General features: G+C 45.1%; 1 protein-coding gene across 1 annotated transcript; it reads left to right on the top strand.

The window, feature by feature from the left end:
- Positions 1 to 1,988: 1,988 nt before the first annotated feature.
- Positions 1,989 to 25,050, top strand: LOC131725048 (fructose-bisphosphate aldolase B-like). The gene is made up of 9 exons (XM_059018448.1): positions 1,989 to 2,148; positions 6,551 to 6,663; positions 16,291 to 16,502; positions 18,036 to 18,090; positions 18,765 to 18,925; positions 19,866 to 19,949; positions 21,071 to 21,245; positions 22,566 to 22,765; positions 24,748 to 25,050. Exons 2-9 carry the CDS (start codon positions 6,552 to 6,554, stop codon positions 24,841 to 24,843), a joined length of 1,095 nt encoding a protein of 364 aa, XP_058874431.1. The 5' UTR covers positions 1,989 to 2,148; position 6,551; the 3' UTR covers positions 24,844 to 25,050.
- Positions 25,051 to 26,636: the final 1,586 nt, after the last annotated feature.

Below are 26,636 nucleotides of genomic sequence, written 5' to 3'. Positions count from 1 at the left end.
AGGACTGGGTGCAGCAGCAGCAGGGCTAGTGTGAGTTTGTAACCCTGCTCAAACTCCTGGCTCCTCTGCAATATTAATAATACTAGACCTTGCTGAGGTGAGTTGCTAAACTTTGACAGATTTCAAAAGCGCTCCCTGCGTCGTGGATAAGGTCATTGTTATAACAGCCTTGCAGCACACGTTTCAACATTGATCTCTCTGACTGTCCCACCATGCAAGATTGCTAAATAGGTCTCCAGTTGAGCTGACTGTCGGACGATCTTATCTTGTTTGGTCAGTGCAGCTCTGCCTGGCTCAGCAGCTTTGCTGTCACTGAACAAACCTGGTTAATGAACTACAGCAGCCCATGAAGAATATTCAGCACAGAAATCTCTTCAGTATTTCAGATAAGCCTTTGCCTCACAGTCCTGTTCAGTTTGACGCTACAATATAATCCCTTCTTCTTGGGGTCTGTGTTAGTTTACTACATTCTGAAAAGAGTTTAGTTTCATTAAAGCTGCAGACAGACAGACAGACAGACAGACAGACAGAGCCCCACAATCCTGTTCAGTTTGACGCTACAATATAATCCCTTCTTCTTGGGGTCTGTGTTAGTTTACTACATTCTGAAAAGAGTTTAGTTTCATTAAAGCTGCAGACAGACAGACGCACAGACAGACAGACAGACAGACAGACAGAGCCCCACAATCCTGTTCAGTTTGACGCTACAATATAATCCCTTCTTCTCGGGGTCTGTGTTAGTTTACTACGTTCTGAAAAGAGTTTATCTTGGAAATTAATTATTAAGGGGCAATTGGAAACACGGTTGGTCTTTGATCTCAAGGCACTAAATTAGAGAGAGTTGTTAATTCCTCAGCTAGCCCAATAGATCACTTATTATTTGCAGACAAAGTATTTTTGTGAGCGGGTGTAGTTCTTGAGTTTCAATGCTACTTTATCACTGGGGCTCTGTCTGTCTATCTGACCTTTCAACGGTCAGCAGTGTGGAGTAGTGGTTAGGGCTCTGGACTCTTGACCGGAGGGTCGTGGGTTCAATCCCAGGTGGGGGGGGACACTGCTGCTGTACCCTTGAGCAAGGTACTTTACCTAGATTGCTCCAGTAAAAACCCAACTGTATAAATGGGGAATTGTATGTAAAAATAATGTGATATCTTGTAACAATTGTGAGTCGCCCTGGATAAGGGTGTCTGCTAAGAAATAAATAATAATAATAACAGAGATGTGATAATCCTTAATTATGCCTTTAGTTTGCCATGTTTTTAAATATGCTTTACCAGACCTCTCTGTGCTTTACAATGCTTCCCTATGCTTTACCAGACCTCTCTGTACTTTACAATGCTTCCCTATGCTTTACCAGACCTCTCTGTGCTTTACAATGCATCCCTATGCTTTACCAGACCTCTCTGTGCTTTACAATGCTTCCCTATGCTTTACCAGACCTCTCTGAGCTTTACAATGCTTCCCTATGCTTTACCAGACCTCTCTGTGCTTTACAATGCTTCCCTATGCTTTACCAGACATCTCTGTGCTTTACAATGCTTCCCTATGCTTTACCAGACCTCTCTGTGCTTTACAATGCTTCCCTATGCTTTACCAGACCTCTCTGTGCTTTACAATGCTTCCCTATGCTTTACCAGACCTCTCTGTGCTTTACAATGCTTCCCTATGCTTTACCATTTGAGTTTTTTGTTTCCACGGTATGCAACCAGGCTGATCAGCAACACGAGAACAAATTTTTTTATACTAAAAAAAGAGAACAAAAAAAACAGGTTTGACTTCAAATTAATTAAAAAAATAAATCAAAGTAACTGGTCTCTAAAAACGGTTCGAACAGGATCGCGTTATAAAACGCAGGTCTGTGTTTTCTTTGGCTTGGTCAATTGGGTAAGAAGCAAGGATACGCCCTCGTCACTTCCAGCCAATGAGAGCGCAGAGATTTGGAACCGGTCGGTTCCGCCCACCTGCTCGGGTTCGGGCCACGTCACTGCCGAACCTCGAGAGAGTTTATGTCCGGTCAGTAAAGTTAGCAGCTCCGTCTCAGTTGTTAAAGACTGCGGTGAAGACACGAGATACCCTCTCCGGCTCTGAAACAGCAGCGCTGAATCCACGATTCACCAGCAACGCCAAAGCCACGCCAAACACTGCAACGTAAGTCAAAACAGAACAGAACAAACAGACGGAGCTGCGATGATATTTCAGTGAATACACTTTCCGCACTGTAGTATTTTGCATTGATCATGTATTGCATGTTTTGTCGCGACAATGGTACAGTAAATACAATTTAAAAAGGCACTAAATTCTTAGTGTTATCGTTGTGCATAGTGATAATGCTGTTCACTGATCAATGCACTTACAGTATTGCATGCGTTTAATAGTAATGTCGTGATTACTATTAAACGCTTTGTCAAACTTGTACTTTGCTTGAACAAAAGTTATTGTATTTCTTGCTCTTATTGTATTACTTGTATTGCAACGCTTGAAATGTTTTTGCTTACGATTGTAAGTCACCCTGGATAAGGGCGTCTGCTAAGAAATAAATAATAATAATAATAATAATAATAATACCACACCTCTCTGTGCTTTACAATGCTTCCCTATGCTTTACCAGACCTCTCTGTGCTTTACAATGCTTCCCTATGCTTTACCAGACCTCTCTGTGCTTTACAATGCTTCCCTATGCTTTACCAGACCTCTCTGTGCTTTACAATGCTTCCCTGTGCTTTACCAGACCTCTCTGTGCTTTACAATGCTTCCCTATGCTTTACCAGACCTCTCTGTGCTTTACAATGCGTCTCTATGCTTTACCAGAACTCTCTGTGCTTTACAATGCTTCCCTATGCTTTACCAGACCTCCCTGTGCTTTACAATGCTTCCCTATGCTTTACCAGACCTCTCTGTGCTTTACAATACTTCCCTATGCTTTACCAGACCTCTCTGTGCTTTACAATGCTTCCCTATGCTTTACCAGACCTCTCTGTGCTTTACAATGCTTCCCTATGCTTTACCAGACCTCTCTGTGCTTTACAATGCTTCCCTATGCTTTACCAGACCTCTCTGTGCTTTACAATACTTCCCTATGCTTTACCAGACCTCTCTGTGCTTTACAATGCTTCCCTATGCTTTACCAGACCTCTCTGTGCTTTACAATGCTTCCCTATGCTTTACCAGACCTCTCTGTGCTTTACAATGCTTCCCTATGCTTTACCACACCTCTCTGTGTTTTACAATGCTTCCCTATGCTTTACCACACCTCTCTGTGCTTTACAATGCTTCCCTATGCTTTACCACACCTCTCTGTGCTTTACAATGCTTCCCTATGCTTTACCAGACCTCTCTGTGCTTTACAATGCTTCCCTATGCTTTACCACACCTCTCTGTGCTTTACAATGCTTCCCTATGCTTTACCACACCTCTCTGTGCTTTACAATGCTTCCCTATGCTTTACCACACCTCTCTGTGCTTTACAATGCTTCCCTATGCTTTACCAGACCTCTCTGTGCTTTACAATGCTCCCCTATGCTTTACCACACCTCTCTGTGCTTTACAATGCTTCCCTATGCTTTACCAGACCTCTCTGTGCTTTACAATGCTTCCCTATGCTTTACCAGACCTCTCTGTGCTTTACAATGCTCCCCTATGCTTTACCACACCTCTCTGTGCTTTACAATGCTTCCCTATGCTTTACCACACCTCTCTGTGCTTTACAATGCTTCCCTATGCTTTACCAGACCTCTCTGTGCTTTACAATGCTTCCCTATGCTTTACCACACCTCTCTGTGCTTTACAATGCTTCCCTATGCTTTACCACACCTCTCTGTGCTTTACAATGCTTCCCTATGCTTTACCACACCTCTCTGTGCTTTACAATGCTTCCCTATGCTTTACCAGACCTCTCTGTGCTTTACAATGCTCCCCTATGCTTTACCACACCTCTCTGTGCTTTACAATGCTTCCCTATGCTTTACCAGACCTCTCTGTGCTTTACAATGCTTCCCTATGCTTTACCAGACCTCTCTGTGCTTTACAATGCTCCCCTATGCTTTACCACACCTCTCTGTGCTTTACAATGCTTCCCTATGCTTTACCAGACCTCTCTGTGCTTTACAATGCTTCCCTATGCTTTACCAGACCTCTCTGTGCTTTACAATGCTTCCCTATGCTTTACCACACCTCTCTGTGCTTTACAATGCTTCCCTATGCTTTACCAGACCTCTCTGTGCTTTACAATGCTTCCCTATGCTTTACCACACCTCTCTGTGCTTTACAATGCTTCCCTATGCTTTACCAGACCTCTCTGTGCTTTACAATGCTTCCCTATGCTTTACCACACCTCTCTGTGCTTTACAATGCTTCCCTATGCTTTACCACACCTCTCTGTGCTTTGCAATGCTTCCCTATGCTTTACCAGACCTCTCTGTGCTTTGCAATGCTTCCCTGTAGAAGTCTTTCAGAAGGAACACATTCCAGCACACAGGAGTTTGTGGTAAATATTTCACAAACTTGGGTTAAAGTCTGAACAAGGGTTCACTTGTGTACAGAGGTTACGCAAGAGGACATGAAAAAGTAATCTACGGACTTCAGCTGTTCAATCGGTTATCTTCTGAGAACCGTGATTCGTGCAGAGTACAGCTTGAAGGCTCCAGACGCGTTCTGTGCGTTGTGTTTTATCAAAGAAAGATGTATGTTCTCATAATATGTTTAAGTGTCTGTCCTACAAAGAGTGCGATACAATGAAACACTCTCAACACGATCAGAGGGAGACAGGAGGGAGGAGAGGGGGGGGGAGAGACAGGAGGGAGGAGGGGGGGGAGAGACAGGAGGGAGGAGAGGGGGGGAGAGACGGGAGGGGGAGAATGACTCAGTGTCGTGTCTGTGTGTGCTTGTCTCTGTGCAGAATGACTCAGTGTCGTGTCTGTGTGTGCTTGTCTCTGTACAGAATGACTCAGTGTCGTGTCTGTGTGTGCTTGTCTCTGTGCAGAATGACTCAGTGTCATGTCTGTGTGTGCTTGTCTCTGTGCAGAATGACTCAGTGTCGTGTCTGGGTGTTTGTCTCTGTGCAGAATGACTCAGTGTCGTGTCTGTGGGTGCTTGTCTCTGTGCAGAATGACTCAGTGTCATGTCTGTGGGTGCTTGTCTCTGTGCAGAATGACTCAGTGTCATGTCTGTGTGTGCTTGTCTCTGTGCAGAATGACTCAGTGTCATGTCTGTGTGTGCTTGTCTCTGTGCAGAATGACTCAGTGTCATGTCTGTGTGTGCTTGTCTCTGTACAGAATGACTCAGTGTCATGTCTGTGTGTGCTTGTCTCTGTGCAGAATGACTCAGTGTCGTGTCTGGGTGTTTGTCTCTGTGCAGAATGACTCAGTGTCATGTCTGTGTGTGCTTGTCTCTGTACAGAATGACTCAGTGTCGTGTCTGGGTGCTTGTCTCTGTGCAGAATGACTCAGTGTCGTGTCTAGGTGTGCTTGTCTCTGTGCAGAATGACTCAGTGTCATGTCTGTGTGTGCTTGTCTCTGTACAGAATGACTCAGTGTCGTGTCTGTGTGTGCTTGTCTCTGTGCAGAATGACTCAGTGTCGTGTCTAGGTGTGCTTGTCTCTGTGCAGAATGACTCAGTGTCATGTCTGTGTGTGCTTGTCTCTGTACAGAATGACTCAGTGTCATGTCTGTGTGTGTTTGTCTCTGTACAGAATGACTCGGTGTCATGTCTGTGTGTGTTTGTCTCTGTGCAGAATGACTCAGTGTCATGTCTGTGTGTGTTTGTCTCTGTGCAGAATGACTCAGTGTCATGTCTGTGTGTGCTTGTCTCTGTGCAGAATGACTCAGTGTCATGTCTGTGTGTGCTTGTCTCTGTACAGAATGACTCAGTGTCGTGTCTGTGTGTGCTTGTCTCTGTGCAGAATGACTCAGTGTCATGTCTGTGTGTGCTTGTCTCTGTGCAGAATGACTCAGTGTCATGTCTGGGTGCTTGTCTCTGTGCAGAATGACTCAGTGTCATGTCTGTGTGTGCTTGTCTCTGTGCAGAATGACTCAGTGTCATGTCTGGGTGCTTGTCTCTGTGCAGAATGACTCAGTGTCATGTCTGTGGGTGTTTGTCTCTGTGCAGAATGACTCAGTGTCATGTCTGTGGGTGCTTGTCTCTGTGCAGAATGACTCAGTGTCATGTCTGTGGGTGCTTGTCTCTGTGCAGAATGACTCAGTGTCGTGTCTGGGTGCTTGTCTCTGTGCAGGATGACTCAGTGTCATGTCTGTGTGTGTTTGTCTCTGTGCAGAATGACTCAGTGTCGTGTCTGGGTGCTTGTCTCTGTGCAGAATGACTCAGTGTCGTGTCTGGGTGCTTGTCTCTGTGCAGGATGACTCAGTGTCATGTCTGTGTGTGTTTGTCTCTGTGCAGAATGACTCAGTGTCGTGTCTGGGTGCTTGTCTCTGTGCAGAATGACTCAGTGTCGTGTCTGGGTGCTTGTCTCTGTGCAGAATGACTCAGTGTCGTGTCTGGGTGCTTGTCTCTGTACAGAATGACTCAGTGTCGTGTCTGGGTGCTTGTCTCTGTGCAGGATGACTCACCAGTTCACAGCGCTGACCCCCGAGCAGAAGCAGGAGCTCTCCTCCATCGCTCAGAGAGTCGTGGCCACAGGGAAGGGGATTCTAGCAGCCGATGAGTCCACAGGTAAGAGCAGCGGCTGAAGAGACAGGCAGGGCTGGGAACGAGACTCCCGCTGCACAGCAGTGTGATCCAGTCCTGGTTTCACTAGGAGTTTAATAATAAGACACACCTGAGCTTGTTAGCTAGACACACTGGGGCTGATCAATCTGGTAGTAAAACCTGGACTGGATCACACTGCTGTGGAATAGGAGTCTGATTACCAGCCCTGCAATGTAATTCCAGTCCAGTCTAGTGATATTAAACTGCAGTTACAATGTAATTCCAGTCCAGTCTAGTGATATTAAACTGCAGTTACAATGTAATTCCAGTCCAGTCCAGTCTAGTGATATTAAACTGCAGTTACAATGTAATTCCAGTCCAGTCTAGTGATATTAAACTGCAGTTGCAATGTAATTCCAGTCCAGTCTAGTGATATTAAACTGCAGTTACAATGTAATTCCAGTCCAGTCTAGTGATATTAAACTGCAGTTACAATGTAATTCCAGTCCAGTCTAGTGATATTAAACTGCAGTTACAATGTAATTCCAGTCCAGTCTAGTGATATTAAACTGCAGTTACAATGTAATTCCAGTCCAGTCTAGTGATATTAAACTGCAGTTACAATGTAATTCCAGTCCAGTCTAGTGATATTAAACTGCAGTTACAATGTAATTCCAGTCCAGTCCAGTCTAGTGATATTAAACTGCAGTTACAATGTAATTCCAGTCCAGTCTAGTGATATTAAACTGCAGTTACAATGTATTTCCAGTCTAGTCTAGTGATATTAAACTGCAGTTACAATGTAATTCCAGTCCAGTCTAGTGATATTAAACTGCAGTTACAATGTAATTCCAGTCAAGTCTAGTGATATTAAACTGCTGAGCGCCTACGGAAACGCTACAAAAAGAAGGAGCGTGCGAGAGCTAACTTTTATAAAGACCCATTCAAATTTGTAAAGAAGTTATTCACCAGTGAGAAGAATGGCACACTAAAAGCATCTAAGGTTGAGCTGGAGAGATATTTGGAGGAAACACATACAGATTCAAAAAGGCAGGAGCCTATGTCAATTCCGTCAGACATCCCACCTATCAATCCACCAGAATACCAAATGGAGGACTGTGCACCTAAGTGGAAAGAAATAGAGCAAGCTGTGAAAAAAGCAAGGGCTTCATCATCTCCAGGGCCTAATGGAGTTCCGTACAGAGTGTACAAGAGTGCTTCAGGAGTTCTACGAATTCTGTGGAAATTGATGAAAGTGGCATGGGAAAAACAGGTTGTACCAAGAGCATGGCGCCGAGCAGGTGGAGTCTTTATACCTAAAGAAAAAGATTCTACAAGCATCAGTCAGTTTCGTCCCATTTCCCTATTAAATGTAGAAGGCAAGATTTTCTTCAGCATTATTGCTCAGAGATTGTCAGCTTACCTATTAAAGAACTGCTTCATTGACACTTCAATACAAAAAGCGGGCATTCCAGGTTTCCCAGGTTGCTTAGAACACATCAATGTGATCTGGCAACAAATTCAATCAGCTAAAAAGGAGAGGAAGGAGCTCCATGTGACATTCCTGGATTTGGCTAATGCATATGGTTCAGTGCCACATGAACTACTTTGGGCAGCATTTGATTTTTTCAGTGTACCGATGACAATAACAAATTTAGTGAAAGCCTATTTTGGAGATTTGCAATTCAGTTTTTCAACTTCAGAATTCAGCACTACATGGCAATGCCTAGAGGTTGGAATAATGGCAGGATGCACCATTTCTCCACTGGCTTTTACCATGGCAATGGAAGTAATCATTAGGGCATCAAAATGGGTAGTAGGAGGAGAGCGCTTGGCTTCTGGAATGCGACTACCACCAATTCGAGCATACATGGATGACATGACAACCATGACTACAACAGTAGCCTGCACTAATCGATTATTGGGCAAATTAACCAATAACATTGAATGGGCACGAATGCAATTCAAGCCCACTAAATCAAGGAGCATCTCTATAATTAAAGGCAAAGTAGTAGATAAAACATTCTTCATTAATGGTGAGGCAATACCAACAGTATCTGAGAAGCCAGTGAAGAGTCTTGGGAGATGGTACGACGGGGATCTAAAGGACACAGTTCGTGTGGGAGAAGTTAGACAACAAGCAGTGGAAGGGTTGAAGAGCATAGACAGCTGCGCTCTACCAGGTAAACTAAAACTCTGGTGCTTTCAGTTTGGTCTACTGCCGAGGTTGCTGTGGCCACTGACTGTGTACGAGGTTTCTTTGACAACAGTAGAGAAGCTGGAAGCTTTAATCAGTTCATACATCAGGAAATGGTTGGGAGTTCCACGCTGCCTCAGCAGAGTGGGACTTTATGGTAAAGGAATACTGCAGCTACCAGTCTCTGCTCTAACCGAGGAGTTTAAGTGCGCCAAGGTCAGACTGGAAATGACATTAGTAGAGTCACGCGATATATGCGTAAGGGAGGCAGCACCTGTGTTGAAAACTGGAAGAAAGTGGGCGGCAAAGAAAGCTGTGGAAGATGCAAAGGCTGCCCTTCGAATTGGTGATATCATGGGGCAAGTTCAGCATGGAAGAGGGGGTCTTGGTTTCAGTTCAACTCCTCCTACATGGCACAAGGCGGCCCCAGCTCAAAGAAGGAAGCTGGTAGTCAACGAGGTGCAAAAGCAGGAGGAGAGGATGAGGTGTATAAAGGCCATTTCCCAGGCCAAACAGGGAGAATGGATGAGATGGGAGAGTGTGGAACAACGCAAGATTGGCTGGCAAGACCTATGGTCAATGGAACAGAGCAGGATCAGTTTCCTCATCAGGTCAACATATGATGTTCTCCCATCACCACAGAACCTAAACCTCTGGGTAGGAGAGGATCCCTCATGTCCTTTGTGTTCATCACCTGCAACATTAAGGCACATTTTGACAGGATGTAAGGTGGCTCTTAGCCAAGGACGGTTTACTTGGCGCCATGACCAAGTGCTGCGATGTTTGGCCTTAGCATTGGAAGACAAGCGTAACATGACCAATAAGTTGCCACCTGTTCCATCAAAACATTACACACAAAAGACAACATTCCTCCGCCCAGGAGAGCAACCACCAAGAAAAGGTGTTAAAACCAATCCTCGCCCAGGACAACTGGAAGCTGCTAGAGACTGGAATATGCTGGCAGATGTTGGTCAACGGCTTATTTTTCCACCTGAGATTGCCACCACTAACCTTCGACCAGATATTGTCTTGTGGTCTGGATCAGCACGCCTTGTTCACCTGGTAGAGTTAACAGTGCCATGGGAGGACGCTGTAGATGAGGCGTATGAGAGGAAGAAACTGCGGTATGCTCAACTAGCCACTGAAGCGGAACAGCGAGGATGGAGAGTTCGGGTTTACCCAGTGGAAGTGGGTTGTCGAGGATTTGTGGCACACTCTACAACCCGGTTTCTCAGAGACGTCGGATTCAGTGGCCAAGAGTTGCGTCGCACAGTGAAGAACTTATCTGAAGCAGCAGAGAGGAGCAGCAACTGGCTGTGGTTGAGACGGAAAGATTCTGGCTGGGGACAGGTAAGTAAGCTGGGCTGAGTTGAGTGGGGGACGGAGGGGGGTGATGCTGGGACGCCAGAATCACCGTCGAGCCCTCTTGAGGTGTCGTGGGCTAGTCGACGAAACACTGAGGATGGAAGGTGCCCACTTGAAAACCCCAGAGATGTACCCTACTTAGCTCAATCCAGACGGTTGTCATGCTGATGCGCTGGGGAGGCCGCACTTTGGTTGATCCCCGGAGCCAGCATCGCAGCCGTTGTGTGTGCTGATGCGCCAGGGAGGCAAAATAAGCTAATCCCTGGAGCCAGCATTACACTTCAGCCATTAACACCAGACAGAAGGATATCTACATCATCATATGGAAGGAAACGTAAATGGATGGAGACGCATATGGATCACATTAGTTTACTGTAAAGCTACGTCTTAGTTGGTGCTTATCTTGGCGAGAGCCGAGTTCAAATCAGCATGAAGTTTTAACATCTACTCTCGTGTAATGGAAATCATGAAGATCTGGATACGTCCAGTGACTGCTGTGAATAGTGCAGCTGGCAACAAGGGAAAGACCTTGTGACAGCCTGGAGAGACAGCTGACAGGAGGAAAGAGACCCCATTGGGGCTGGTAAGGGTTAGCTACCCTTGTCGGCAGTATCCAGCTCTGTGTTTACAGGATGCTGGAGACACCCGCCCAAGGCTTCTAAGAAATTAAAGAGAAAAATACCCCTAGAGTCTGCGAGAGCGGGGGCGGAAGATGACTCAACGTTGGACAACACGGTTAACGACTTAGGAACGGAAACGGATATGAGTATGGAGAGTACTTCACAAAAGACTAGTTCAAGATCTGCAGTTAACAAAGACATGGAACTCCAGGTTTGTGTCTGCGGCTGGAGCAAGGCGACAACGGCCAGGGGTTTGAAGATTCATCAAGGGAGAATGAAATGCTTGAGGGAGAAGGGACAAGGGCCTCGCATTGATCAGTACTTCTTACGAAGTCAGTCAAGTCAGTCGAATGAAATCCAGCGACAGGAAGCAAACCACAGTTCGCAGGATATCAGCACCCCTGTCATAGATGTGAGGAGGACTTGCATGGACACAGTTAGTGATGAACCTAATGATCCTTGTGAACCCGGTCAGACAAACCAGCATAAGAGAGAAAAGAACCTCAACGGGCACAAGCCTGGAGTTAAATGGCCAAGAGCTTGTGAGAAAACTGCATGGGACACAGTAAACACAGATCTCTGCGTTGCATTGGAAAGATTAAGTGGAACAGTTGAAAAGAAGCTGGATAAATTTGGGGACATCATCTACGCATATGGAAGTGAGAGGTTTGGAGTTGAAAAAAGGAAGGAAAAAGTACAAACTATTCCTGGAAAGTCTAGACGGCAGCAGGAGATTGAACGCTTAGTTAGAGAAAGGAGACAGCTGAGGAACCAATGGAGAAGAGCAGAACAAAGTCAGAAGGAGGGACTCAATCTCTTACAAAGGGTCATAAAAGATAAGCTTGCAACATTGCGCAGAGCTGAGCGCCTACGGAAACGCTACAAAAAGAAGGAGCGTGCGAGAGCTAACTTTTATAAAGACCCATTCAAATTTGTAAAGAAGTTATTCACCAGTGAGAAGAATGGCACACTAAAAGCATCTAAGGTTGAGCTGGAGAGATATTTGGAGGAAACACATACAGATTCAAAAAGGCAGGAGCCTATGTCAATTCCGTCAGACATCCCACCTATCAATCCACCAGAATACCAAATGGAGGACTGTGCACCTAAGTGGAAAGAAATAGAGCAAGCTGTGAAAAAAGCAAGGGCTTCATCATCTCCAGGGCCTAATGGAGTTCCGTACAGAGTGTACAAGAGTGCTTCAGGAGTTCTACGAATTCTGTGGAAATTGATGAAAGTGGCATGGGAAAAACAGGTTGTACCAAGAGCATGGCGCCGAGCAGGTGGAGTCTTTATACCTAAAGAAAAAGATTCTACAAGCATCAGTCAGTTTCGTCCCATTTCCCTATTAAATGTAGAAGGCAAGATTTTCTTCAGCATTATTGCTCAGAGATTGTCAGCTTACCTATTAAAGAACTGCTTCATTGACACTTCAATACAAAAAGCGGGCATTCCAGGTTTCCCAGGTTGCTTAGAACACATCAATGTGATCTGGCAACAAATTCAATCAGCTAAAAAGGAGAGGAAGGAGCTCCATGTGACATTCCTGGATTTGGCTAATGCATATGGTTCAGTGCCACATGAACTACTTTGGGCAGCATTTGATTTTTTCAGTGTACCGATGACAATAACAAATTTAGTGAAAGCCTATTTTGGAGATTTGCAATTCAGTTTTTCAACTTCAGAATTCAGCACTACATGGCAATGCCTAGAGGTTGGAATAATGGCAGGATGCACCATTTCTCCACTGGCTTTTACCATGGCAATGGAAGTAATCATTAGGGCATCAAAATGGGTAGTAGGAGGAGAGCGCTTGGCTTCTGGAATGCGACTACCACCAATTCGAGCATACATGGATGACATGACAACCATGACTACAACAGTAGCCTGCACTAATCGATTATTGGGCAAATTAACCAATAACATTGAATGGGCACGAATGCAATTCAAGCCCACTAAATCAAGGAGCATCTCTATAATTAAAGGCAAAGTAGTAGATAAAACATTCTTCATTAATGGTGAGGCAATACCAACAGTATCTGAGAAGCCAGTGAAGAGTCTTGGGAGATGGTACGACGGGGATCTAAAGGACACAGTTCGTGTGGGAGAAGTTAGACAACAAGCAGTGGAAGGGTTGAAGAGCATAGACAGCTGCGCTCTACCAGGTAAACTAAAACTCTGGTGCTTTCAGTTTGGTCTACTGCCGAGGTTGCTGTGGCCACTGACTGTGTACGAGGTTTCTTTGACAACAGTAGAGAAGCTGGAAGCTTTAATCAGTTCATACATCAGGAAATGGTTGGGAGTTCCACGCTGCCTCAGCAGAGTGGGACTTTATGGTAAAGGAATACTGCAGCTACCAGTCTCTGCTCTAACCGAGGAGTTTAAGTGCGCCAAGGTCAGACTGGAAATGACATTAGTAGAGTCACGCGATATATGCGTAAGGGAGGCAGCACCTGTGTTGAAAACTGGAAGAAAGTGGGCGGCAAAGAAAGCTGTGGAAGATGCAAAGGCTGCCCTTCGAATTGGTGATATCATGGGGCAAGTTCAGCATGGAAGAGGGGGTCTTGGTTTCAGTTCAACTCCTCCTACATGGCACAAGGCGGCCCCAGCTCAAAGAAGGAAGCTGGTAGTCAACGAGGTGCAAAAGCAGGAGGAGAGGATGAGGTGTATAAAGGCCATTTCCCAGGCCAAACAGGGAGAATGGATGAGATGGGAGAGTGTGGAACAACGCAAGATTGGCTGGCAAGACCTATGGTCAATGGAACAGAGCAGGATCAGTTTCCTCATCAGGTCAACATATGATGTTCTCCCATCACCACAGAACCTAAACCTCTGGGTAGGAGAGGATCCCTCATGTCCTTTGTGTTCATCACCTGCAACATTAAGGCACATTTTGACAGGATGTAAGGTGGCTCTTAGCCAAGGACGGTTTACTTGGCGCCATGACCAAGTGCTGCGATGTTTGGCCTTAGCATTGGAAGACAAGCGTAACATGACCAATAAGTTGCCACCTGTTCCATCAAAACATTACACACAAAAGACAACATTCCTCCGCCCAGGAGAGCAACCACCAAGAAAAGGTGTTAAAACCAATCCTCGCCCAGGACAACTGGAAGCTGCTAGAGACTGGAATATGCTGGCAGATGTTGGTCAACGGCTTATTTTTCCACCTGAGATTGCCACCACTAACCTTCGACCAGATATTGTCTTGTGGTCTGGATCAGCACGCCTTGTTCACCTGGTAGAGTTAACAGTGCCATGGGAGGACGCTGTAGATGAGGCGTATGAGAGGAAGAAACTGCGGTATGCTCAACTAGCCACTGAAGCGGAACAGCGAGGATGGAGAGTTCGGGTTTACCCAGTGGAAGTGGGTTGTCGAGGATTTGTGGCACACTCTACAACCCGGTTTCTCAGAGACGTCGGATTCAGTGGCCAAGAGTTGCGTCGCACAGTGAAGAACTTATCTGAAGCAGCAGAGAGGAGCAGCAACTGGCTGTGGTTGAGACGGAAAGATTCTGGCTGGGGACAGGTAAGTAAGCTGGGCTGAGTTGAGTGGGGGACGGAGGGGGGTGATGCTGGGACGCCAGAATCACCGTCGAGCCCTCTTGAGGTGTCGTGGGCTAGTCGACGAAACACTGAGGATGGAAGGTGCCCACTTGAAAACCCCAGAGATGTACCCTACTTAGCTCAATCCAGACGGTTGTCATGCTGATGCGCTGGGGAGGCCGCACTTTGGTTGATCCCCGGAGCCAGCATCGCAGCCGTTGTGTGTGCTGATGCGCCAGGGAGGCAAAATAAGCTAATCCCTGGAGCCAGCATTACACTTCAGCCATTAACACCAGACAGAAGGATATCTACATCATCATATGGAAGGAAACGTAAATGGATGGAGACGCATATGGATCACATTAGTTTACTGTAAAGCTACGTCTTAGTTGGTGCTTATCTTGGCGAGAGCCGAGTTCAAATCAGCATGAAGTTTTAACATCTACTCTCGTGTAATGGAAATCAGTTACAATGTAATTCCAGTCCAGTCTAGTGATATTAAACTGCAGTTACAATGTAATTCCAGTCCAGTCTAGTGATATTAAACTGCAGTTACAATGTAATTCCAGTCCAGTCTAGTCTAGTGATATTAAACTGCAGTTACAATGTAATTCCAGTCCAGTCTAGTGATATTAAACTGCAGTTACAATGTAATTCCAGTCCAGTCTAGTGATATTAAACTGCAGTTACAATGTAATTCCAGTCCAGTCTAGTGATATTAAACTGCAGTTACAATGTAATTCCAGTCCAGTCTAGTGATATTAAACTGCAGTTACAATGTAATTCCAGTCCAGTCTAGTGATATTAAACTGCAGTTACAATGTAATTCCAGTCCAGTCCAGTCTAGTGATATTAAACTGCAGTTACAATGTAATTCCAGTCCAGTCTAGTGATATTAAACTGCAGTTACAATGTAATTCCAGTCCAGTCTAGTGATATTAAACTGCAGTTACAATGTAATTCCAGTCCAGTCTAGTGATATTAAACTGCAGTTACAATGTAATTCCAGTCCAGTCTAGTCTAGTGATATTAAACTGCAGTTACAATGTAATTCCAGTCCAGTCTCGTGATATTAAACTGCAGTTACAATGTAATTCCAGTCCAGTCTAGTGATATTAAACTGCAGTTACAATGTAATTCCAGTCCAGTCTAGTGATATTAAACTGCAGTTACAATGTAATTCCAGTCCAGTCTAGTGATATTAAACTGCAGTTACAATGTAATTCCAGTCCAGTCTAGTGATATTAAACTGCAGTTACAATGTAATTCCAGTCCAGTCCAGTCTAGTGATATTAAACTGCAGTTACAATGTAATTCCAGTCCAGTCTAGTGATATTAAACTGCAGTTACAATGTATTTCCAGTCTAGTCTAGTGATATTAAACTGCAGTTACAATGTAATTCCAGTCCAGTCTAGTGATATTAAACTGCAGTTACAATGTAATTCCAGTCCAGTCTAGTGATATTAAGCTGCAGTTACAATGTAATTCCAGTCCAGTCTAGTGATATTAAACTGCAGTTACAATGTAATTCCAGTCCAGTCTAGTGATATTAAACTGCAGTTACAATGTAATTCCAGTCCAGTCTAGTGATATTAAACTGCAGTTACAATGTAATTCCAGTCCAGTCTAGTGATATTAAACTGCAGTTACAATGTATTTCCAGTCTAGTCTAGTGATATTAAACTGCAGTTACAATGTAATTCCAGTCCAGTCTAGTGATATTAAACTGCAGTTACAATGTAATTCCAGTCCAGTCTAGTGATATTAAACTGCAGTTACAATGTAATTCCAGTCCAGTCTAGTGATATTAAACTGCAGTTACAATGTAATTCCAGTCCAGTCTCGTGATATTAAGCTGCAGTTCCCATGTAGGGCTGGTAAGGAGTCTCAGGTCCCTCGCTGCTCTCTGCCTCCCCCTGCAGGTACGATGGGGAAGCGTCTGGAGAAGATCCATGTTGAGAACACCGAGGAGAACCGGCGCTATTTCAGACAGCTGCTGTTCACCGCGGACTCGACCATCTCCCAGTGCATCGGGGGGGTCATCTTCTTCCACGAGACGCTCTACCAGAAGACGGACGCGGGGGTGCCCTTCCCCAAGCTGGTCAAGGACAAGGGCATCGTCGTGGGCATCAAGGTGAGACGCGATCCAATACACACAGATCTGTCTGTCTGTCTGTGTCTGTCTATATATCTCTATCCATCAAGGTGAGACGCCTTCAAATACACACAGATCTGTCTGTCTGTCTCTCTATCCATCAAGGTGAGACGCGATCAAATACACACAGATCTGTCTGTCTGTGTCTGTCTGTCTATATATCCATCAAGGTGAGACGCCTTCAAATACATCAATAAAAAGATCTGTCTCTCTGTCTGTCTGTCTCTCTATCCATCAAGGTGTGACCCATTCAAATACAAAGATTCTCCCTCTCTCTCTCTCTCTCTCTCTCTCTCTCTCTCTCTCTCTCTCAATTCAATTCAAATTGGCTTTATTGGCATGACAATAAAAATAATTGTGTTGCCAAAGCACATACATGGCATAACCGACTCAAATATACAGACAAATAATTTTTTTAATACTAACAGTATCCCTCCTCCCTCTATATTAATACAGTAAACAGAATCCCTCCCTTCCCCTCTATATCAAACAGTACCCCCTTCCCCCCTCTATATTAAACATTAAATGCTGTTTTGAAGGCAAAGGGTGGTCACACCAAATATTGATTTGATGTAGATTTTTCTTCTGTTCACTCACTTTGCATTTTGTTAATTGATAAATATAAACTATTAACATGTCTATTTTTGAAAGCATTCTTACTTTACAGCCTTTTTTCACACCTGCCTAAAACTTTTGCACAGTACTGTATATATATATATATATAATTATATCCATTAAGGTGAGACACATTCAGATACATAGAGATCTGCGTGTCTGTCTGTCTATCTGTCTGTCGTGTCTGTCTTTCCTGTCTATATCTCTGTCTCTCTAACCATCAAGGTGAGACACATTCAAATACATAGAGATCTGCGTGTCTGTCTGTCTATCTGTCTGTCGTGTCTGTCTTTCCTGTCTATATCTCTGTCTCTCTATCCATCAAGGTGAGACACATTCAGATACATAAGAGATCTGTGTGTCTGTCCTATCTCCTATCGATCTATCTATCTGTCAAATACATAAATAAAGAGATTTGTCTCTCTATCAATAAATATAGGGGAGATTCAGGGAGTTATATTGCAGCAGCAGTGTGGAGTAGTGGTTAGGGCTCTGGACTCTTGACCGGAGGGTCGTGGGTTCAATCCCAGGTGGGGGACGCTGCTGCTGTACCCTTGAGCAAGGTACTTTACCTAGATTGCTCCAGTAAAAACCCAACTGTACAAATGGGGAATTGTATGTAAAAATAATGTGATATCTTGTAACAATTGTAAGTCACCCTGGATAAGGGCGTCTGCTAAGAAATTAATAATAATTAGTTTAGTTTCAAGAAAAAATGAAACATGATCAAGTGAATCTGGGTTTAATCACACTATAGAATATTATTATTATTATTATTATTATTATTATTATTATTATTATTATTATTATTATTATTTGATATTTATAAAACAGCAGCTCCAGTCTTCGTTAGCTCTTCCCCCTCAGTAAGTATTTCGTCATCGTTTTTGGTTTCAGGTTGATAAAGGCACAGCAGTTCTGGCAGGTACTGACGCAGAGACCACAACTCAAGGTGAGTGACCCAAACTAAATACTCACTAAAAACTACCAGAGAAACCTTTACTGCTGCTGAACGAAACACAACATGAAGAGAAGGGATTTTAAAAGAGGGTCAGCGCTCCTCTAAAGGGAGGGGCCGGTGATCATGTTAATAAAGCTAATAAGAGGTGAGAGAATGGATTTTAAAGATGGTCAGCGCTCCTTTAAAGGGAGGGGCCGGTGATCATGTTAATAAAGCTAATAAGAGGTGAGAGAATGGATTTTAAAGATGGTCAGCGCTCCTTTAAAGGGAGGGGCCGGTGATCGTGTTAATAAAGCTAATAAGAGGTGAGAGAATGGATTTTAAAGATGGTCAGCGCTCCTTTAAAGGGAGGGGCCGGTGATCCTGTTAATAAAGCTAATAAGAGGTGAGAGAATGGATTTTAAAGATGGTCAGCGCTCCTTTAAAGGGAGGGGCCGGTGATCATGTTAATAAAGCTAATAAGAGGCGAGAGAATGGATTTTAAAGATGGTCAGCGCTCCTTTAAAGGGAGAGACCAGTGATCGTGTTAATAAAGCTAATAAGAGGTGAGAGAATGGATTTTAAAGATGGTCAGCGCTCCTTTAAAGGGAGGGGCCAGTGATCATGTTAATAAAGCTAATAAGAGGTGAGAGAATGGATTTTGAAGCAGCCTGTCTGTGTCTCAGGTCTGGACGGTCTCGCGGAACGCTGTGCTCAGTATAAGAAGGACGGTGCTGATTTTGCTAAGTGGAGGTGTGTGCTGAAGATTTCGGACAGCTGCCCCTCCTCTCTGGCCATCGAAGAGAACGCCAACGTGCTCGCTAGATACGCCAGCATCTGCCAACAGGTGAGAGAGTCGCAGTGTGTGTCTGTCTCCCTGTGTCTCCCCCCTCCATCTTCTCTCTCTCCTCTGAGTAACTCTCTCTGTTCTCCACCTCCTCGCTCAGCCCCCCCCCCCTCTCTTTCAGAACGGTTTGGTTCTGATTCTCCCTGATTCTCTGCCTCTCTCTCCCCTGTATCGCTCTCCTCTCTGTCCCCTATATAACCCCCCTCTCCCTCCTCCCTCTGTCTCTCTCTCTCTCTCTCTCCTCATGTCTCCTGTGTAACCTCTCTCCCTCTCTCTCTGTTCCCTGTATAACCCTTCTCTCTTTCTCTGTCTCCCGCATGACTCTCCTTTCTCTGTCACCTGTACCTCTCTCTCTCTGTCTCCCTATCCCCTGTATATCCTCTCCTTTCACCTGTATAACTCTCTCCCTCTCTCCCTCCCTCCTCTCTCCCTCTGTCCCCTGCATAACCCTCTCTCTCTCTCTCCCTCCCTCCCTCCTCTCTCTGTCCCCTGCATAACCCTCTCTCTCTCTCTCTCTCTCTCTCTCTCTTGTATAACCTCTCTCCCCCCCCTCTCTGTCTCTGTCTCTCTCTCTCGTATAACCTCTCTCCCTTCCTCTCCTCTCCCTCTGTCCCCTGTATAACCCTGTCTCTCCCTCTCCCTCCTCTCCCTCTGTCCCCTGTATAACCCCCTCTCTCTCTCTCCCCCCTCTCTCCCTCTCTCTCTCTCTCTCTCTCTTGTATAACCTCTCTCCTCCCCCCCCTCTCTGTCTCTGTCTCTCTCTCTCGTATAACCTCTCTCCCTCTCCCTCCTCTCACTCGTCCTCTGTATAACCCCCTCTCTATCTCCCCCCTCTCTCTCTCTCCCTCTCTCTCTCTCTCTCCCCCCTCTCTCCCTCTCTCTCTCTCTCTCTCTCTCTTGTATAACCTCTCTCCTCCCCCTCCTCTCTCCTCTCTTTCAGAACGGTCTGGTTCCGATCGTGGAGCCGGAGATTCTCCCGGACGGGGATCACTCTCTGCTGCGCTGTCAGTACGTCACGGAGAAGGTGAGCGCCTCTCCAGAAGAGCTTCCAATTGCATTCCTAGAGACTGTTAACCGCACCCCTGTTTGCATTCACTCCCAGCGCTTCTCATCACTGCAGTCAATCTGCTGTATTACATTGTTTTTGCTCAGTCTGTGCTGCTTTGACTGTGAGTTCAGGAGCTGCTCTTCAGTTCTAGCTGCGCTGACATAGTTATTGTATTGTGAATCGGTACAGCCCTGGCTAGGACTACAGCTCCCAGCATGCCTCTGCACCCGCGGCAATGGTGAGGGATGCTGGGAGCTGTAGTTCTTTAACTGCAATGCGCTGGGCTGGGCTGTATTACATTGTTTTGCTCAGTCTGTGTTGCTTTGACTGAGTTCAGTGAAGTTTAGTATTGCTGGCAATACACTAGCTGTGCACTAGGTGGCGCTGGTGCTTCTCACTAATATGGTCCTTTATCAAGCTGTATTGAATGAGCTCTACTGACTTTTTCTCTCTGGTCCATATTGCGTTGTACTGACTGCCTGTGGTCCGTATCTGCTTGTATTGACGGTCTCTAGTCCATATTGAACTGTATTGATCATATCAACTAGTATTGACTGTCTGGGGTCTGTATGGAGTTGTATTGCTGTCTGTGGTCTGTATGGAGCTGTATTGCCTGTCTTGGGGCTGTAGGAAGTTGTGTTGCTGTCTGTGATCTGTCTGGGGTCTGTATGGAGTTGTATTGCCTGTCTGTGGTCTGTATGGAGTTGTATTGCCTGTCTTGGGGCTGTAGGAAGTTGTGTTGCTGTCTGTGATCTGTCTGGGGTCTGTAGGAGTTGTATTGCTGTCTGTGGTCTGTATGGAGTTGTATTGCCTGTCTGGGGGCTGTATGGAGTTGTATTGCCTGTCTGTGGTCTGTATGGAGTTGTATTGCCTGTCTGTGGTCTGTATGGAGTTGTATTGCCTGTCTGTGGTTTGTATGGAGTTGTATTGCCTGTCTGTGGTCTGTATGGAGTTGTATTGCCTGTCTGTGTTCTGTATGGAGATGTATTGCCTGCCTGGGGTCTGTATGGAGTTGTATTGCCTGTCTGGGGGCTGTATGGAGTTGTATTGCTTGTCTGTGGTCCCTATAGTGTTGTATTGACCGTGTCTCTCCCCAGGTCCTGGCCGCAGTCTATAAAGCTCTGAATGACCACCACGTCTATCTGGAGGGCACTCTGCTCAAACCCAACATGGTGACGGCCGGCCAGGCCTGCCCCAAAAAGCCCAGTCCCGCCGAGGTCGGCATGGCAACGGTGACCGCCCTCCGCAGGACTGTCCCGGCCGCGGTGCCAGGTAAAAAAAACGAAGTATTATTATTAATATTGAAATGATCAGGAGCCAGGAGTTTGAGCAGGGTTACAAACTCACACTAGCCCTGCTGCTGCTGCTGCTGCTGCACCCAGTCCTGGGGTTCAGAGCTCCCCTCAATGAAGTCTAGTATTATTATTATTATTATTAATATTGAAATGATCAGGAGTCAGGAGTTTGAGCAGGGTTACAAACTCACACTAGCCCTGCTGCTGCTGCTGCACCCAGTCCTGGGGTTCAGAGCTCCCCTTGGTAAACTAACCCTTATGAAAGTTTCCCACAGTCAAAACACAGCCAAGTGTAATAAAGCATAGGGAAGCATTGTAAAGCACAGAGAGGTCTGGTAAAGCATAGGGAAGCATTGTAAAGCACAGAGAGGTCTGGTAAAGCATAGGGAAGCATTGTAAAGCACAGAGAGGTCTGGTAAAGCATAGGGAAGCATTGTAAAGCACAGAGAGGTCTGGTAAAGCATAGGGAAGCATTGTAAAGCACAGAGAGGCCTGGTAAAGCATAGGGAAGCATTGTAAAGCACAGAGAGGTCTGGTAAAGCATAGGGAAGCATTGTAAAGCACAGAGAGGTCTGGTAAAGCATAGGGAAGCATTGTAAAGCACAGAGAGGTCTGGTAAAGCATAGGGAAGCATTGTAAAGCACAGAGAGGCCTGGTAAAGCATAGGGAAGCATTGTAAAGCACAGAGAGGTCTGGTAAAGCATAGGGAAGCATTGTAAAGCAGAGAGGTCTGGTAAAGCATAGGGAAGGATTGTAAAGCACAGAGAGGTCTGGTAAAGCATAGGGAAGCATTGTAAAGCACAGAGAGGTCTGGTAAAGCATAGGGAAGCATTGTAAAGCACAGAGAGGTCTGGTAAAGCATAGGGAAGCATTGTAAAGCACAGAGAGGTCTGGTAAAGCATAGGGAAGCATTGTAAAGCACAGAGAGGTCTGGTAAAGCATAGGGAAGCATTGTAAAGCACAGAGAGGTCTGGTAAAGCATAGGGAAGCACTGTAAAGCACAGATAGGTCTGGTAAAGCATAGGGAAGCATTGTAAAGCACAGAGAGGTCTGCTAAAGCATAGGGAAGCATTGTAAAGCACAGAGAGGTCTGGTAAAGCATAGGGAAGCATTGTAAAGCACAGAGAGGTCTGGTAAAGCATAGGGAAGCATTGTAAAGCACAGAGAGGTCTGGTAAAGCATAGGGAAGCATTGTAAAGCACAGAGAGGTCTGGTAAAGCATATTAAACACTCAATACAAATGCTGTATCTCTCTGCTCTCCATTTCTCTCACATTCTGTCTCTCCCTCCCTCCCAGGTATCTGTTTCCTCTCCGGGGGTCAGAGCGAGGAGGATGCCTCTCTCAATCTCAACGCCATTAACCAGTGCCCCCTGCCCAAGCCCTGGAAGCTCACCTTCTCCTACGGGAGAGCCCTGCAGGCCTCCACGCTCTCCGCCTGGGCAGGCAAGCCAGGAAACCTCCAGGCTGCGCAAGCGGCCTTCACTGAAAGAGCCAAGGTACGGAGGGGCGTTCAAAAAGCACCGGTCTGTGAAGGAGACAAAATCCTTAAATTGAGATCCAGTATTCAGCCGAGATGCTGTTTGTATATCGGGCATCTCCTCCTAGGAACTCCTCACCTTCAAACATACAAACAACCACTTCACAATCCCTTTTTAAATCACTCAGAAAGATGTGTTCTAAATCTGAGCAGGGCTGCAGACCCTGTAAATAGCGACTGTGACCAGCACCGTGAACACTGGAGCGGTTTCTTGTTGGTTATTTTGTTTGAAGTGTTCTTGTCCTGTTTAGATGACTGCTCGCTCGCTCTCTCTCTCTCTCTCTCTGTGTTCAGGATGCAGTGATGCTGCACAGTGTGTGTGTATTGATGCCTCTCGTCTCTCTCTTTCTCTCTCTCTCTCTCTCTCTCTGTGTGTTCAGGATGCAGTGATGCTGCACAGTGTGTGTGTATTGATGTCTCTCCTCTCTCTCTCTCTCTCTCTCTCTCTCTCTCTCTCTGTGTTCAGGATGCAGTGATGCTGCACAGTGTGTGTGTATTGATGCCTCTCTCTCTCTCTCTCTCTCTCTCTTTCTCTCTGTGTGTTCAGGATGCAGTGATGCTGCACAGTGTGTGTGTATTGATGCCTCTCTCTCTCTCTCTCTCTCTCTCTCTCTTTCTCTCTGTGTGTTCAGGATGCAGTGATGCTGCACAGTGTGTGTGTATTGATGCCTCTCCTCTCTCTCTCTCTCTCTCTCTCTCTCTCTCTCTCTCTGTGTGTGTTCAGGATGCAGTGATGCTGCACAGTGTGTGTGTATTGATGCCCCTCTCTCTCTCTCTCTCTCTCTCTCTCTCTCTCTCTCTCTCTCTCTCTCTCTCCTCTCTCTGGCCGGTGATTTTTATGATGTTGTTTCTTGTCAGGGACCCCCTTGTGAATGAGATGTCTCTCTCAAGGGCTCTGTCCTGGTTAAATACACACATCTGAATGAGTGGCTTTGCAGGACTCGTGTATCACGTCCATGCAATGCCATTGGAGGTGTCTTTAACTGGTGTGTGTCTGTCTCTGTTTGTCTTTGTATCCTGTGTGTCTCTGTGTGTGTGTGTGTGTGTGTGTGTGTGTGTGTCTATTTCTTTGTATCTCCTGTGTGTCTGTCATTGTGGGCAGGTATCACTATCAATGTGCGAACAAAATTGAGAAAATGTCCCCACAAAGATAGTAACTCCTGAAAAAATGTTTTTAAGAACTAAATGTGCCTTCGAAAATAATAATAAAAGTGCCAGAATATTTAGTTTGTTGTCGAGTTTCACCCCGTGTGGAGTTTTGTGTGACTGGAGTTAGAAATAAAAAAAAATATATAGTGAGAGTCAATGAGAAGTAAACACACACACAGGAATGCAAACGTGTGTGTGTGTGTGTGTGTATCAGTGTGTGCGTCAAGGTGAGGCTCAAGCGATCAGACAAAGGCAGACGTTGCAATAGTGATGCTGCTAAGCACTTTCATTTAACCCACTGAAGATACAGGCTCGTTCCAGCCTTGCATACACCCCCGCCTCATTTAAAATGGAATAATCCAGTGGAGCTCCAATCACGGCTCCAGTTAAATAGGAAAGTAAAGAGAATGCTGCTGTTGATGGAGTTGGTGCAGTAATTGTGCGCATTTATACTGTAGAGTGTGAGTGAAGGGAAACGAGTACCGGTGTCAACCAATATCGGTTCCCTTGAAATATCTGTGTGTGTCTCTGTGTGTGTGTGTGTGTGTGTGTGTGTGTGTGTGTGTGTGTGTGTGTGTCTCTGTGTGTGTGTGTGTTTATGTCTGTGTGTGTGTGTGAGTGTGTGTGTCTGTCTGTCTGTGTGTGTATCAGTGTGTGTATGTGTGAGTGTGTCTGTCTGTCTGTCTGTGTGTGTGTGTGTGTGTGTCTGTCTGTCTGTGTGTGTGTGTGTGTTTATCTCTGTGTGTGTCTCTGTGTGTGTTACTGATTTTGGTTTATTATTTTTTTCTTCAGATTAACGGATTGGCGTCGACTGGATCTTACGCTCAGAACGGACAGAAAGACAAGGCTGCCTCCCAGTCTCTCTTCACTGCCAGTTACGTCTACTAGACCAGTGCGCTCATTAAACTGGGACCAGTCAACCTCACACACTGAGCCACTGCTTTTGCACCCAAAAGAATCTGAATTTTACATTCCAAAAGATGCTTTTTACAAATTAAAAAAAATGTGAAGCCGTCTGTCTGTAAGCCTTTCTTCCAGAGCGTTTGAAGTCATGTGGAGCTTTAAATAAAAATCTACACTGTTGGAAAATTAAAATGTGTGGAAATTCATTCTGTTTCTTTTTTCTTTAAGTGATTTATATCTTAACAAAAGCTTAGCTCTCAGATGTCGGGTGCGTTGGTAAACTCAATCTCAGAGAGTCAGAGCGCACTCTGACTGTTCATAAACTCCTGGAGTGCTCTGTGGTGTCGCTCCTAAACTCAGAGCAGATGAATTTGGGAGCACTCGGAGCACACTCTGGCTGCTGCATCTTCAGAGCTGGATTCTCAGAGCGTTCATTTTCAAAATGAAAATCAAACTGAAGAGCAGCAGTAATAATTACAGTAGCATTAGACTTAAGAGTTGAAAACTCCCGTAAAAATACATCAATAAAAAAACGGTGATATCGGTCTAAGAGAAAGCCATTAAACGGCGCAGCTGCATAATGATCATAGTTAATAACAGTGCTATCAGGATTACATTTTCCACGAGCGACCGGCTTACATTGTCATCCTCGCTGTCAGATTGAAGATCTTGTAAAACATTAAAACCAAAAGTGTTTTCAATCCTTGAGAAAAACAGAACTTTTGTCTCGCTAACGACTTCCATTTTCAAACCGTTTTAGGTTGTTTGAAAACTAAAGCGAGCATTCCCGCTCTGAAGCACTCTGAAGAGATTTCTCGGGCGCTCTTTCAGAGCGTCAGATTGAGTTTATGAACGCGCCCGTACAGTTTTTGAAAGACGTTCTCGCAGACCTGGGTTTGACATGATCACTGGATTAAAGGAAGTTCTGTTTCTGTGCCTCGCACTCGGGAAGGCTGCTGGACTCCCCGCCTCTCTTCACCTCTGCAGTGTCTTCTGGGTCATGTTACTGGCTGATGGCCTGCCAGTCAGCAGGGGGAGCAGCAGCTGATTGGTTAATGACAGGAAAGAAACCAGTGAAGGGGCGGGGACAATTTCACCCTCCAGGTGAACAAGGAAGTGCAACCCTAACTGAAACCATGGCTTGCAAACAGAACCGGGTGTAGCACTGTAGCACATATCTCATTGTAAAATGAAGTTTCCGTTCTAGTAAGCTTTTGAAAGCCTGGCTTGTGCAAACAGAGATTACCCCAGGGTAGCACCAGAGGTGTTCAAATGAGAATCCATGTTTTGCTGCAACATCTTTCAAAAGCTGCACATGTGAGAGCTGTGGAGTGAATGGAAGTGATGGACCGCTAACACTGAGGGAATTCTGTTTTGAGCTGCAGTAGAATTATTTTAATAAGAACTTAAATTGGTTTCAGTGGTCTGTGTAACCCTGTGAACAGAAACTAAAATAAAATCAAAAACAACGGGAACAAGTGGTTTATATTTTTATGTATTTATTTATTTTTTTGTAAAATGTCCCGGATGTTCTAAATACAAGGCAAACATATTTACCATGTATGCTGAATAAAAATGACAATTTAAACACATCTGAACTGAAGCTGTTCTGTTTCTTTTAGAATTTCTAGCTCAGACTGGAAGTAACTCTGTGCTTTTGTTATTGTTGAGAGTTATGTGTGAAGAATCACAATTAAAATGTCCAGTTTAAGGATGCAATTCATTCATATGTGTAATGGTCTCATTTAATCAGCACTCTGCTGTCATGAATGTCTTTC

This window comes from Acipenser ruthenus, chromosome 60, assembly GCF_902713425.1.
Source record: "Acipenser ruthenus chromosome 60, fAciRut3.2 maternal haplotype, whole genome shotgun sequence".
Taxonomy (NCBI): Eukaryota; Metazoa; Chordata; class Actinopteri; order Acipenseriformes; family Acipenseridae; genus Acipenser; species Acipenser ruthenus.
Note: the sequence above shows the minus strand (reverse complement) of the source record. Positions and strands in the feature narration are given on the sequence as shown.

What these genes read in the sequence shown, in the direction of transcription:
- LOC131725048 (XM_059018448.1), top strand. Translation starts at nt 6,552, where the DNA reads ATGACTCACCAGTTCACAGCGCTGACCCCCGAGCAGAAGCAGGAGCTC. An exon ending in ACGCCAGCATCTGCCAACAG is followed by an intron (nt 18,926 to 19,865) that starts GTGAGAGAGTCG and finishes CCTCTCTTTCAG; the next exon opens with AACGGTCTGGTTCCGATCGT. An exon ending in CCTTCACTGAAAGAGCCAAG is followed by an intron (nt 22,766 to 24,747) that starts GTACGGAGGGGC and finishes TTTTTTCTTCAG; the next exon opens with ATTAACGGATTGGCGTCGAC.